At 50.8% G+C, this 12,744-nt stretch overlaps 1 protein-coding gene across 1 annotated transcript; it reads left to right on the top strand.

The window, feature by feature from the left end:
• Window positions 1–4,914: 4,914 nt before the first annotated feature.
• On the top strand, window positions 4,915–11,426 carry LOC103798595 (apoptosis-inducing factor 3-like). The gene is made up of 18 exons (XM_009070870.1): window positions 4,915–4,976; window positions 5,043–5,152; window positions 5,232–5,341; window positions 5,793–5,837; window positions 5,927–6,008; window positions 6,142–6,254; window positions 6,648–6,734; window positions 7,300–7,391; window positions 7,600–7,730; window positions 8,296–8,411; window positions 8,824–8,895; window positions 9,240–9,303; window positions 9,743–9,819; window positions 9,900–10,017; window positions 10,164–10,262; window positions 10,666–10,741; window positions 11,155–11,259; window positions 11,384–11,426. Exons 1-18 carry the CDS (start codon window positions 4,915–4,917, stop codon window positions 11,424–11,426), a joined length of 1,602 nt encoding a protein of 533 aa, XP_009069118.1.
• Window positions 11,427–12,744: the final 1,318 nt, after the last annotated feature.

The following is a 12,744-nucleotide window of genomic DNA, read 5'->3' as shown; positions in this document are numbered from 1 at the left end:
CCCCTGCCACAAGAGGTCCCTGCACTCCTGCTGGAGAGCTGCGAGCCCGATCCGATGGGATTATTCATTCACACCTTATTTGGAGATACTGCCTTTTTCACCTAAATTTCGAGAACTTTTCCAACTGTCCCCAAACGACCTCATTTGCTGCAGAGAAGCAGCTCAGCCTGGGGATGGGTTGCTGCTGGTGGCTGCTCCCAGCAGGGCAGGGGACTCTTTATAGATACCAGCAAGGACGTGCACAGGTCCATCCTGTAATGCCATGGGGACCACAGCTAATCCCGTACCAGACCTTTCCAGCAGCATCCAGGGTGTAAATCGAGGGTACTGAATTTTCTTCAATAGCTGGACAGTTGCTTTTTTCTCCCTCTCCCAGGCTGGAGTTTCTCTGCAGCACATCTGAGAGAGAGATTTTCCACAATTAAGAGCTGGCAGTTTAGTGATACAACCTCAAATGAATTCTGCCTAATAAACTGTGTCCCCTCCAGATGCTCCCCACTACTCCTGGAAGGGAGTTTGCTTTTATAGCTCCACCATCCCTTACACAAGGAGGAGTCCATTCTGCTCCCACATACCATCAAGGACTCACTGCAGCCAACAGATGTGGGAGCTTCTGACAAGGCAAAAGTTATGCTTCTGTTTTTGGGAAGCCTCACTTCCTTAATCTGCCTCCCTCCAGCCAGGGAGTCATTAAGCCCATCTGCTCATCTAATACCAGGCCTGGCTCATACCTGAAATAATTTGAGGAGTCCAAGAGCTCAAAACAAATCAAGCAGCTTGGCTTCCAAACTTTAATTAGCTGTTGTCTCCATCCCTCTCTAAAGTGTGTCACCACTCTATCTGCTAGGCCCTGGAAGTCAGACGATACAGGAATGCTTTGCTTGATCTGTCCACATCTTCATTCATAAACTCTGTGATTTCACATTTATGAAAGGATCTACTGTGCAAAATGCATGTTCTGCATGGCAAAGCATGTCCAGGCAATGCAGAGGCAGCTGTGAAGAGAGCTGAAATCGATGCAAACTTCAGCATCCACCCCTTCCAGCTAGAAACACCTTCCTGATGTAGAAGCTGGATATTCTCCAGGTGGAACTGGGGATATACTTGCTGCAGACACAGAAGAAAGGGATTTCAGCCTCTGTGAGTGTGATGAGCACCTCCAGGATTTAATGCAAGAAATGCCAAAGTTTGCATCACTTTACCACTGACCTCAGGACTTGAACTTGTCTGGCCCTGCACCACAGCTCATCCATCCATCCTGCTCAAGTCTGTGAGCTCAAATTCCCGAGGGAAGGCTCTTTCCTTCCATCCCCCAGTGTTTTGACCAACCCTGCAGGTGTTCTGCCACCCAGGCTGGTCATCATTCCTGGGATCATTCCTTGAATAATACAATGTCTCCTGGGACCTTTGCAGCACTGAGATGCTCTGGTCCCACATTCCAGCTGCAGGCTGGGCACAGCACACTGCCTTCTGCAGCCTGGTGTGGATTCCTTCTTTTCCTGTGGTGAACAGTGAAATGTGGATCCAGGTGTCTGCCAGGCCTGTATCCCATCTCTCACCATCACCAGACCTGAATGCTTAGGAAGAAAATGTGAAACACCACATATAATTATTCTTACCCTATTAGCAAATTCATTCCCACTAGATATTTCCTTTTCCTTGTCTTCTTCCCTTGTGGGACAAACATTTTTTCCCTGTTTAGTTTACCAGCCTCAAGCTTAAGTAATTTTTGATGAATGTGTATGTGCTTTATGGTTACATCATAATGTATTTATGACTATGTGGGATATTTTGAATTTCAGAGAGGTTCAGAATGAGTCCTGTAAGGTGGAGGCACATCCCAGCCCCATACCTACTCCATACAGCATCACACCTTGGCTGAGGCCACTCAGTTCCTCCTGTGTTACAAATACAAGCACAAGAGCTTCCTAACTGCATCTCCTGCTGCTGCCTGCTCTGCAGCTTGGAACAGGTTAGGTTCCCTCCTGAATTCGCTCGTTATTAATATCACAAACCAAGCTGTTCTGAGAGCAGTGCCCCATTAATCATTTTAGCTCTGTTGCAGGTTTCACCTCGCTTCCTCTTCCTGTGCCTGAACAGTCTTCATATCATTTGACTCTGTGGGTACTGCTCGTTAAAATCAGCAGGTCTCCTAGGGCAGGGAAGGGCCCTGAGCAGGTCAAGCTGTGGACAGGCAAAGGTGGGACAAGGACACAATCACACAGCCACAACTGCATTATAGCATGACAAAATGTGCTACAGCTGATGGTAGTGGGGACTTGAAGGGAGAAGAGTTACACCCCTTAAATCTTCGCCTCTAAACTTGAACTGTCTGGAGTGACGACAGCACTGGAGAGACACAGCAAAAGGGAAGATATTAAATAAAATACGAAGTCAGCTCAGCAGCTCATATGAGTCAGCACTGATGTGGGTGGCAGGTCTGGTCAGAGATGCCCACCTGGGCTCTGTGGTGCAGGGCACCACTTCCTTTTTCTCTCTTCCTTCCTATGTTTAATCCTGCTGTGCAACCACTCCAGTATCTACCTCTGGGTTACCTAACAAAGGGATAAAAGCTGCTTACAAAGTATCTTCCCGAAAATCCCATGCCATTCCCTGAATCCCTCGAGGGCATAGTGTGTGTTCCTGAGTGCAGCTCTCACAGAGGCACTAACACAGCATCCCTTCAGCCAACCCAAACCTTCACACATCCAATGCCCTTTTCCACTTTCAATCCTTTGCCATCAGCTTTGCCTCCATCAGAGATGGGCATTTTGTTTTGCCTTTATCCCTTTGCATTTCACAGAAGCCCTTCCCTGGGTGCTCATCTGCATCCAGCAGCATCCAACAGCTGAATCAGGGCCTCAGCCCTGCAGTGCAAATGCTGCTGCACAGGATCAAGCTCCATCTGGCTCATCCCGAAGCCTCCCGAAGCTGCACACCTTTGTACCTGCCCCTTTTTCCCAGTGCACTGCAGCTGTTATCCATAAGCAAACAGCGTTTTCCAGCGATTTCTGCTGAGTCAGAGAATGCCTCAGCAAGGGCTGCTGCTTTTCCACGTGGGAACACGCTTCTGGGGAATAATTACAGAGAGTTTAAATACGGATGTTTGGCAGCCAAATTGCTTCACATTCAGGCTCCTGGCCAGGAAGGCAGAGCCCAAAAGCTGTATGTTGGTGCTGTGAGAAAATACCTTGCATCTGTGCCCATCATGGGTGCGCAGTGCCCGTGGGCCAGGATCATCTGTACACGGCACTCAGCCCTGAAGGAAGGGGTAATCACAGCTTGGTGGGTCTGACAAAGCTTCCCAAACGAACCAGCTTGTACTTACTCAGCATCCCTCATCTCCCGTGCCCACCAGAGGATTTTTATCCCCCTGCCGCTGGATTTGGGAATGTGCTGTGAGGTAGAAAGCTGATCCCTAACGAAGCTCCGGTTCTGCAAGGGAGATGCTGGAAACACACTGATGGTAACTTTTCCACTCTTTATTTTTGAGGCATGTCTTAAGGTTGTGAAACATATTGACTGTGAAATGGAGATAAGAACGGAGTAGACACAAACAGCGTAGGTGTTACTCCCGGTTTTCTGCAACTCCCACTCTGATGTAAAAATAGCATAGCAAGCAGTGCCCTGCTCTGTGCCATCCTTCATGGACCAAGCAATGATGGGATCATGTGTCTGGACACTGGCAACTGAACCAGGAGCAGAGCTGGGATGTAAGGCACATGCAGAGGTACTGAACAGTTCCTGTTGCTTGAAATCAGCAGAGAAAAATCTTATCAAAAGATCAAACTAATGAATTTTAAATGTTAGTGAAATATATAAAGAAGTAGTAATATTTTAAAGTGCTGCAAAAGATGTTGTGTGGAGCCAGAGTGCTTTCCATGAGGAGAAGGGGCAGTGGGATATCACTGCATCCACTCGGGTTTCTGTTCACGCTGCCCATGACGCACCCCATCTTTACACCACACCTGTGCCATAATTCCTACATGCCCTCAATTCTTTTGCAACTCAACCCAAGCAAAATACCTTTAATTAGGCACAGGCCAGTTGCAGAAATCAGATAAAACTCCCTGGCAGGCAGCCGCTTCCAGGAGCTGTATCTCCTGACAGATGGGGACATTGTGCAACTCGGGAAGAGCATCACCAGCCGTGGGCTGGCAGCAGGGAGAGCACTTGTGGTGAGACACGAGGGAGTCACTTCAGAGGAGAAAGTCGCAGGCAGCAGCAGTGGTGACTTTCCAACCCGGGGGACAAGTGCCTGAATCCCCAGAGCAGGACCAGGTGAGTACCCACCGATGCTTCTCCTAAGGGACGTGCAGGGCAGAAGGGACTTGCAGGAGTCACCACCCTGCACTGAAACCTGCCTTGAGTGAACCTACTCTGCTCTATTTCTGCCTTTTGTTTCTCCTAAATAGAGAGAAATTTCTAATCAGCCTCTCAGCTGATTGCTGAGGCAGGGAGAGCACTAAGGACTGAGGGGTTTGTCTCTTTTCTAGCCCGGGAGGCATTTTGAGCAGGGATTAGTGCTTTCATGGCAATTAACATGAAAAACATCTCTGCACAAGTGTTGGAGAGGTTTTGGAGGGGCTGAAGTGGCTCTTTAGACCCAATTTAGGGGAGACATGGGATATGGCAGCAGAACCTCCCCATAAATAATCTTATTTATTTACAACAGTCATTACTCATATCTGCTCACTCACCCTGCAGCTGAGTTTAATGGGAAATGGAGCTGAAAGCAAAAACAGGTTAAGTCAGAGGAGAAAGGGGCAGAGGAGTGGGCTTTAGGTTTGGACACAAGGCTGAAAGAGGAGGGAAATGGGTGTTTTCCATCATTTGAAGGTTTTTTCCCTGCTGCATCAGGAATTTGAGACCCTTTGGGTACCTGGTGCTGACCTGGTCCCAACAGCCACCGTCATGTACAGTGAGGACACTGTCACCGCTGAGGTCTGCAAGGAGGACGATGTTGGGGATGGAGAGTGAGTACCTGGTGGTGGTTGTGGGGGTTAGATGACTCTGTGCCCACCTCTCCACCTCTCCCTCAGGCTCCTGGAGGTGATGGTGGCTGGTTACCCTGTGCTGCTAGTGAGGAACAGGATGGAGTTCAGTGCCCTGGGCAGCAAGTGCCCCCACTATGGTGCCCCACTCAGCAAAGGTAACCCCAGCTCAGGGACAGGGAGGACCCACGTTGGGGAGGTTGGCTCTCACTGCCCAGCTGTGGGTGTGTGTTGCAGGAGTCTTGAGAGGGGAGAGGCTGCGCTGCCCCTGGCACGGCGCCTGCTTCAACATCAGGACTGGAGACATCGAGGAATACCCTGCTCTGGACTGTCTCTCCTGCTTTAAGGTGACTTCTTGGCTCTTCCTCCTCCCATCTTGGGTCATGCATATCTCTCCTGCAGCTCTCTCCCGTGCACAGATCTATCTCTCACAAGCTCCATGTCCCTGACACCAGCTGAAAGCCCTTTGGCCCGGTCACAGCTCCCTGGTGCAGGTCACACACAGGATGATTTCTTGGGATCATGTAACTCCCTGTCCTAAAGTTCCTCTCAATCAAAAGTGATGCCATACATCCTGGTATCCCTCACAGCCAGCACAAGCTCTTTCAGAGAGAAAAAAAGGATTTACACCTCTTCCTGAGTGCTCTTGGGAGGAGAAAAGCTCATGAGCTTCTCAGCATCGTTTGACATCCAAGATCAGAGTTAGAGACAGACAGTCCATTGGATCAGGATTGAGAGAGCTCCTACCACAACCTCACGGCTACAGCACTTAAATGTCCTCTCCTTTCCCTCCTTCAGGTAACAGTGGAAGGTGGAAAGGTGTTTATTACAGCAAAAAAGAAGGTACTGACCTTACCTGCTGTCACTGAGCTCAAGCAGCACCTTGGGCTGAGTATGAAGCTTCAGCTTCAGCATTTTGCATTTTCTTCTAGGATCTTGAAAGCAGCCAGAGGGTGAAGGACACAAGCAGGCGATGCCTTCTCAACCAGAACACGATGCTGCTGCTGGGGGGAGGTCAGTGATGGGGTCTGTGCTGTGCCCTCTCCACACACACTGTGAGCTGCCACTCTCTTCTCCAGGGAGGACTTACCTTCTCCCTCCTACTCCCAGTGATATGTAAGAGGGCTGAGATGAGCATCTCTCATAGGTGTGGCTGCCCTGGTGTGTGCGGAGACACTTCGCCAGGAGGGATTTACTGGCAGGATCATCATGGCCACCAATGAGAAACATGTTCCATATGACAAGTCCAAACTGAGCAAGGTTTGTATGTGACAAGGACACCATGTGTGACATGGCCCATGCTCAGGGCCAGGCTGAGCAATTGAGTGAGCCATTCTGGAAAGGAATGAGGTGCCCACAAGGAACAGGGAGATAATTTCCAGCAAACATATCTCTTCTACCTCCCAGAAAGTCTTTGATCAGAGTCTTCCATAAGCTGATGGTTTTACTTCCTTTACTGAGTTCTTCCCACTAGAGTTTGAGCTGATGTTTTCTTCTAAGAGGAGACAAGATGATGGGAGTGGGGCAGTGTGGGCAGCTGTGATTTACTAATGCAAAATTTACCTCTAATGCAAACTGACTTCCCACTGAACACTGCAGGAGTATTGCTGTCTGTAAGAAGTGCTTTATCCCATATTTCTGCTGTGTTTCTAGAAACTGAACTTGAAAGCTGAGGATGTCTACCTGAGGAAACCTGAATTCCTAGAAGCTCAGGGCATAGAGCTCTGGACAGAGAAAGAGGTACTAGAGCAGCTGAGCTCAGTCTCCAGTGGGTGGTCCATGGGTGCCATGGGGAGGGGAAGAAGTTCTTCCCTGTGAGGGTGCTGAGGCACTGGCACAGGTTGCCCAGAGCAGCTGTGGCTGTCCCATCCCTGGAAGTGTTCAAGGCCAGGTTGGATTTGGCTTGGAGCAGCCTGGTCTGGCGGAAGGTGTCCCTGCCCATGGCAGGGGGATGAAATGAGATACTCTTTAAGGTCTTTTCCAACACAAACCATTCTGTGATTCTATGCCCATGCCTGCTGGCATAGTGATATTCCTGTAGAAATTAAGGCTCTCCTAGGTAGGTGTATTATCTTCTGGGACAGGATTCCCAGGCCAGTGCCAGGGATGGTGTGCATGCCTTGGGTGTAACACTGTGCAGCCTATGGATGGACCTGTAGAAAGTGGGAGAGAGGACCCCATCATTCCTCATCTCCTGAGTGTCCAGAAACAGGGCACACAGCCACAGGCAAGCAAAATGGACTGATGTGGCAGGACACCAGTGGATCAGAGGTACCTGATGATCTCTGTCCCCTCTCTCCTGCAGGCAGTGTCGGTGGATTTCCAGAAGCAGAAGGTGCACTTCATGGATGGGTCCTCTCAGAAGTACCATCAGCTGCTCATTGCAACAGGCAGTCAGTGAGTGCACAAAGCATGTGCCATACACAGAATTTTAGGGTCAAGGTGGATCAACACTGGGATGTGGAGGTGGAGATGTGGGAGAGGAAGGCAGTAGGAAACGAGGTGAAAGGACAGAATGGGATGACAGAGCCATGGGTTTGTTTTCCCTTCTTGTTCTTTCTGTTTAATTTCTGATCATGAGATGAATTTGGATTCTCTCTTTCAGCTCCAACTTCCTCAAAGTCCCAGGTGCAGACCTGCAGAACGTGTGCACTCTCCAAACCCCAGAAGACTCCAGCAAGATCTTAGAGCTGGCAACTGGGAAGAATCTGGTGATCATAGGAGCTTCATTCATAGGTACCAGGCTGGAGTGGATATCAAGTCATCAGTGAGAGCCTTGAAACCCACTTCTGTTGGATGTGCAGATTTACTAGAGGCCCTCAGGGAAGGGATGTTCATTCTCTACCTGTCTGGATTCCTCCCTGGAGCCCCTTAGCTGCTGAGAATGTGTGTTACACAGCACCCACTTACTCATTCCTCTGATAGCCAGAAACTTTTGAGAGCTATAAACAATTGCTGTGCATAGACAGAGGGGAATGTGCCCTATGAAAAGGTCACTGTCCTTTTGAGGAGCTGGATTCCCCAGCAGCATTGGGAAAGTGAGGGGGTATGGCAGAGAAAGGGAGTTATTTTGTACACAACCAGGAGCTGTTCTTCGCATTTCCTAATATCCAGGTCCATAGTGCACGAGAACAAAGAACAGGGAGAGCTAAATACCTCAGCCCAGAAATGCATAGCAAAGCAGTTAAGCACTGGCAATACATCAGATTTGTTCTCCTGGAAGGAGAAAAAGATTTCCAAGGAGGAGGGTGCAGGTTCATGCTTGCAGCAGGCTTACCTTGGGCATGCCTTTCCCTTGCAGGAATGGAGGTAGCTGCTTTCCTCTCAGACAAGGCTGGTACCATCTCAGTGGTGGAAAGAGAGGAGTTCCCTTTCCAGCATGCACTGGGTCCTCAGGTTGGAGGTGTCGCCATGAAGGTTAGGAAAACCTGGGGCTGATTTCTAGGGCAGAGAACACATACCATCCAGGCAGCCCAGTGATCTGTAACAGCCCAGGAAACCTCACCCTTGTGCTGAGTCATAACCCTGCGTGCCCAGCCACCATCCTCACACACAGCTCACCCAGGGGCTCTGCACACACAGCTGCTCCCAACCTCATGTTCCCCAGCCCTGCTTCAGCCCAGACCCACCTCACACACCAGTCCTGACCAGGGCAGCAGAGAGAATCCAGGCTTGCAAGCTCCCTGCACCAGCCAGGGACACAAATGGATCCTCTCTGCAGCCTGGAGCAGCAGCTAAGCTGCCTGCCTGGCTTTTGGCTGGGTACAGCTGTTTTTATAGCAGTACAGCCTGGAATTTCCTAATGAATACTCAAACCAGTCCTTTTCAGATGCTGCAAAATAAAGGGGTGAAGTTCCACATGAAAACAGAACTCTGTGAGCTGAGAGGAAAGGATGGAAAGGTCAGTCATGCCTTTGTGATCCCTGAACTGCTAATTTTAGGGGGAAAAGAACCCAAACTGAGGTATAACCCAGTGTCTACATCTAGGCTTTCCTCTCCCTTGTCTAGACCCTCCCTTTCTTTTCACTGAGCACAGGTCTGGGCTCAAAGGGCACCAGTAAGTGTTCCCATCACAGGGACAACAGTGTGATTTTCTTTTACACTCCCAGCAACACACATTAGTTGGACAAGGTGATCCGAACCTGGGGAAGAAAAAAAGACAGCAAAGAATGAAGCAGCAGGGAAGCTGCAGGAATTAGGACAGAGTTTTTAACCCTTTGTTAACAGTTCTTCCTTCCTTCCTAGGTCAGAGAGGCTGTTCTTGGCAATGGAAAGAAACTACCTGCAGATGTGGTAGTGGTGGGAATAGGTAAGAGACTCCAGTTGGGAGAGGAATGCAGATTTGGGAATGGGGACAACAGTCAGCAAACTCAGAGCATCACAGTTTATTCCCAGGACACCATTCCCTACAAGTCTCTTTCCCACTCTGTTATCATCCAGCTCTTCCTCTTGCCCCCTAACACCTGGAGAAAGTCAGCAGCCCAATAGCAAACACTTGGCAGGAGGAAAGGAACTACTTATGCCCTCAGTGTGCCTTTGCTGAGCTCCATAGGTCACTGCTGTGTTCTGGCCCTGGTTTTACTGCCCCTGGGTTAGCTCAGCACCAGCCCAAGCACTTGTCACTGCTGCAAGTGCTCTGCTCTGAGCAGGCTGAACAGGCACCATGGGCATGTACTTGCTGTAGGGCCAAATTTCCTCCCTGTCTCTGCAGAGCTTTGCTGCATTTGTCCCTGCTCCTCTCCCTGCAGGGTCAATCCCCAGCTCAGCATTTCTGAAGGACACCTCCATCGCCAGAGATGACAAAGGTGCCATCCTGGTGGATCTGGTGAGTGCCAGCTGAGTATTCCAGGTCCAACCCAATCCCTTCCCTCTTGTCATTGCACTAATTGGGTTTTGTCCCATTAGCACATGCAAACCAACATCCCAAATGTCTTCGCCGCGGGGGACGTGGTCTCCTTTCCTGTAGCACAGCTTAATGGGGCCCATTCCAGCATCCATCACCAGCAAGTGGCTGAGGCCCATGGTGAGAGCACAGCTGCCTTGATTTCCAGCTCCCCTGGATATGGGCATGGAGGGAACGGGGCAGAAGGGACAGAAGGACAGTGAGAGGCAGAGAACACTTCTTTCAGGACCTGCAAGAAAAATGTGTCCTCTGTTGGTTCACCACAGGTCACTTTGCTGCCTTAAACATGCTGAAGAAAGAGAAGGCATTGCACACTGTTCCCTACTTCTGGACCACGATGCTTGGGAAAAGCATCCGCTATGCAGGTAGGAGAGGGCAGAGAGATGGGAACAGCAGAACTGCTTCCCTGCCCATCTGTTCATCCACCAGCTGGGTCTGGGGCTTGTAAACACACAGTGCTTGCAGAATTCACCTGAAGCAGCTCAAGTTTTGGACTGGCTGCCACGGTGAGTTTGAGCCCTGGGCCTGAAGTTACCCAGAGCTCTTGTTCTTTGCTGATCTCCAGTGACTTAGAGGTCACGAAGAAGGAAGTTCCCTCTCCAAACCAAGGAGAGGCTTGGGATCAGTTCTGCTTGTCCAGGGACTTCATGCCTGTTCCCCAGCCAGTCACTGTCCCCTCTGTCCCTACCTGTGATGGCACTGAGGTGGGACGTGTGGCAGCTGCTGTGCCAGGGCTCCCTGAGCAGGCTGTGACGCTCTCTCTTGCAGGCTGTGGAAAGGGATACACAGACACTGTAGTGAAGGGCAGCCTGGAGCAACAGAAGTTCCTGATCTTTTACATCAGGTGAGTGAATCTGTGGCCAGTCCATGACCTGAGATGGCAGCACCCTGGGGATAGGGCACAATCCTCTCCATTACAGCCTGCAGAGACTCCACATCACCTCCCACAGCTGCGCACCACCGGCAGCTGCTGGGCGCTGAACCAGCAGGGAGATGGTTTCAGAGAAAACCAAAGCAGGGCAGGAAAAGAGAAGAGGATGAGATTCAACGAAGATACCAGCTGGGCAGGGAGCCTGGGACACATCTCTCGCTCTGCCCCACTGCTCCCAGGCTCTGTGCCCAGCTCCCAGCAGCACCCGGCAATCTGTCCTGAGCCCTCCAAAATACAGTTGGTCTCCAGCCAATTTGCCACAGGGATGCTGCTGTGCTGAGCTATGGACACTGAGGAGATCCACATTCTTCCCCTTTCCCCACCAGGGATGGCCATGTGACTGCAGCTGCCAGCCTGAACTGTGACCCCATGGTGTCTCTGATTGCAGAAGTTTTATACTTGGGGAAACAAATCTCCAAAGAAGAAGCAGAGTAAGTGACAGCCTGGCTGAGCTGGTGGGTGGCTCTGCACTGTTCCCCATGCCAGCAGAGCCCACCGAGGGACACGAAGCCAAGATGAGTTACTGCAAATCCCCAGAGTACCTCTTGTTTGCAGGTCCTATGACATTGGCAACATAACCTCGCTGGCACAAACCTGAGCTCAGTCAATGCCCTGCGTGAGGGACAGACAACCAAGTGTTAACAGCTCCACATCCTCCTGTCCTGGCATAAGAGAAATAAAAATATGAGCAAAGCTGAGCCCAGTGCCTGCATTTTGTGTTTGCAGACAGTCCTTGGCTGCTCCCTCGTGTGCTGGGGCAAAGCACAGCAGAGTTTTCCTCACTCTTCTAGCTGGTGATCTGCTGGGTAAGAGGAGGATGGCCATGCCCCAGCGCTGAGATGAGGGTCTGAGCTGGCAGCAGCCACCAGATCCACCAGCTCCTCCTGCTCCTTCCCTGTTGGCAGGGAGCTTTCATTCAGCACACCGGTCACGCTGACCTTCTCTTTTGCAAAAGCACATTTTCCCAGCAAGAGGAGCTGTGACCGAGACAAGCTGCTCTCCCGGCTGGGAACTAGGTGGTCTGTGAGCAGGAACTCGCACGGAATGCCCTGCCCCTAAGGACAGCGATGTCACCTGACCTCAGAGCCAGCAGCACCTGCTGGCACTGCCACTGCTCTCTTCAATATTGCATTAGCTGCCGCAGTGAACTCTTCCCACCCTGACAGCAGAGAAATCCCAGCTCCAGGCAGCATCCCCTCTCCTGCCATGTCCCTGCGTGCTGGATGCTTCGAGGAGGTGGCCAAATGCTGAAGGAAAGAGTTACTAGCTTTTTGCAAGTCAAGAACAAGCAAAACTGTGCTTTCTACAGGAAACTCTGCACTTACTCACCAGTCACACGGGGCTTTGCAGGGGGAAGGGTAAGTCCCGAGAACCAGGCAAGTTCCCACAGGGACTCTTTACTGTTAGCCTAAACCCTCTCTGCTTCTACATGAACTGTGGGATAGCCACAGCCCTCACCCTCTGCTCAGCAGGTGAGACACTGCAGTGCTGGGTTTGTGATCAACTTGCACTCTGGCACCTTCTCATGTGTGAATTTGACCTGAAATACAATGTTTTGCATTTCCTGACCCCATGGGCTTACTGCTGCTGCTCAGAGCAACTCTCTGCCCTGAAACAGCCACATCTTACCTGGTTTTCAGCTGATTTTCAGCAGCACAGGTCACTCCTTCACAACAAGGGCAGAGGCAGTGGTGGCCAGAGCACACAGCTCCACTCCATATCTGTGCTGCATGGGAGGGGGAACACAGCCTGGGAACTGCTCCTCCCTGCCCTTGGGCATCCTGCACACACACACCTACGACTTTCTGCCCCCTCAGTGCACTCCAAGACATGTTGGGCACTGAGCAGGTGCCAACTGTTTTGTAAGAACTCGCAGCAGGGCAGCTGTGGTAGAAGAGACCAGCTCTGCCTCAAGC

Source organism: Acanthisitta chloris, unplaced genomic scaffold (genome assembly GCF_000695815.1).
Source record: "Acanthisitta chloris isolate BGI_N310 unplaced genomic scaffold, ASM69581v1 scaffold6383, whole genome shotgun sequence".
Classification (NCBI taxonomy): domain Eukaryota; kingdom Metazoa; phylum Chordata; class Aves; order Passeriformes; family Acanthisittidae; genus Acanthisitta; species Acanthisitta chloris.
Note: the sequence above shows the minus strand (reverse complement) of the source record. Positions and strands in the feature narration are given on the sequence as shown.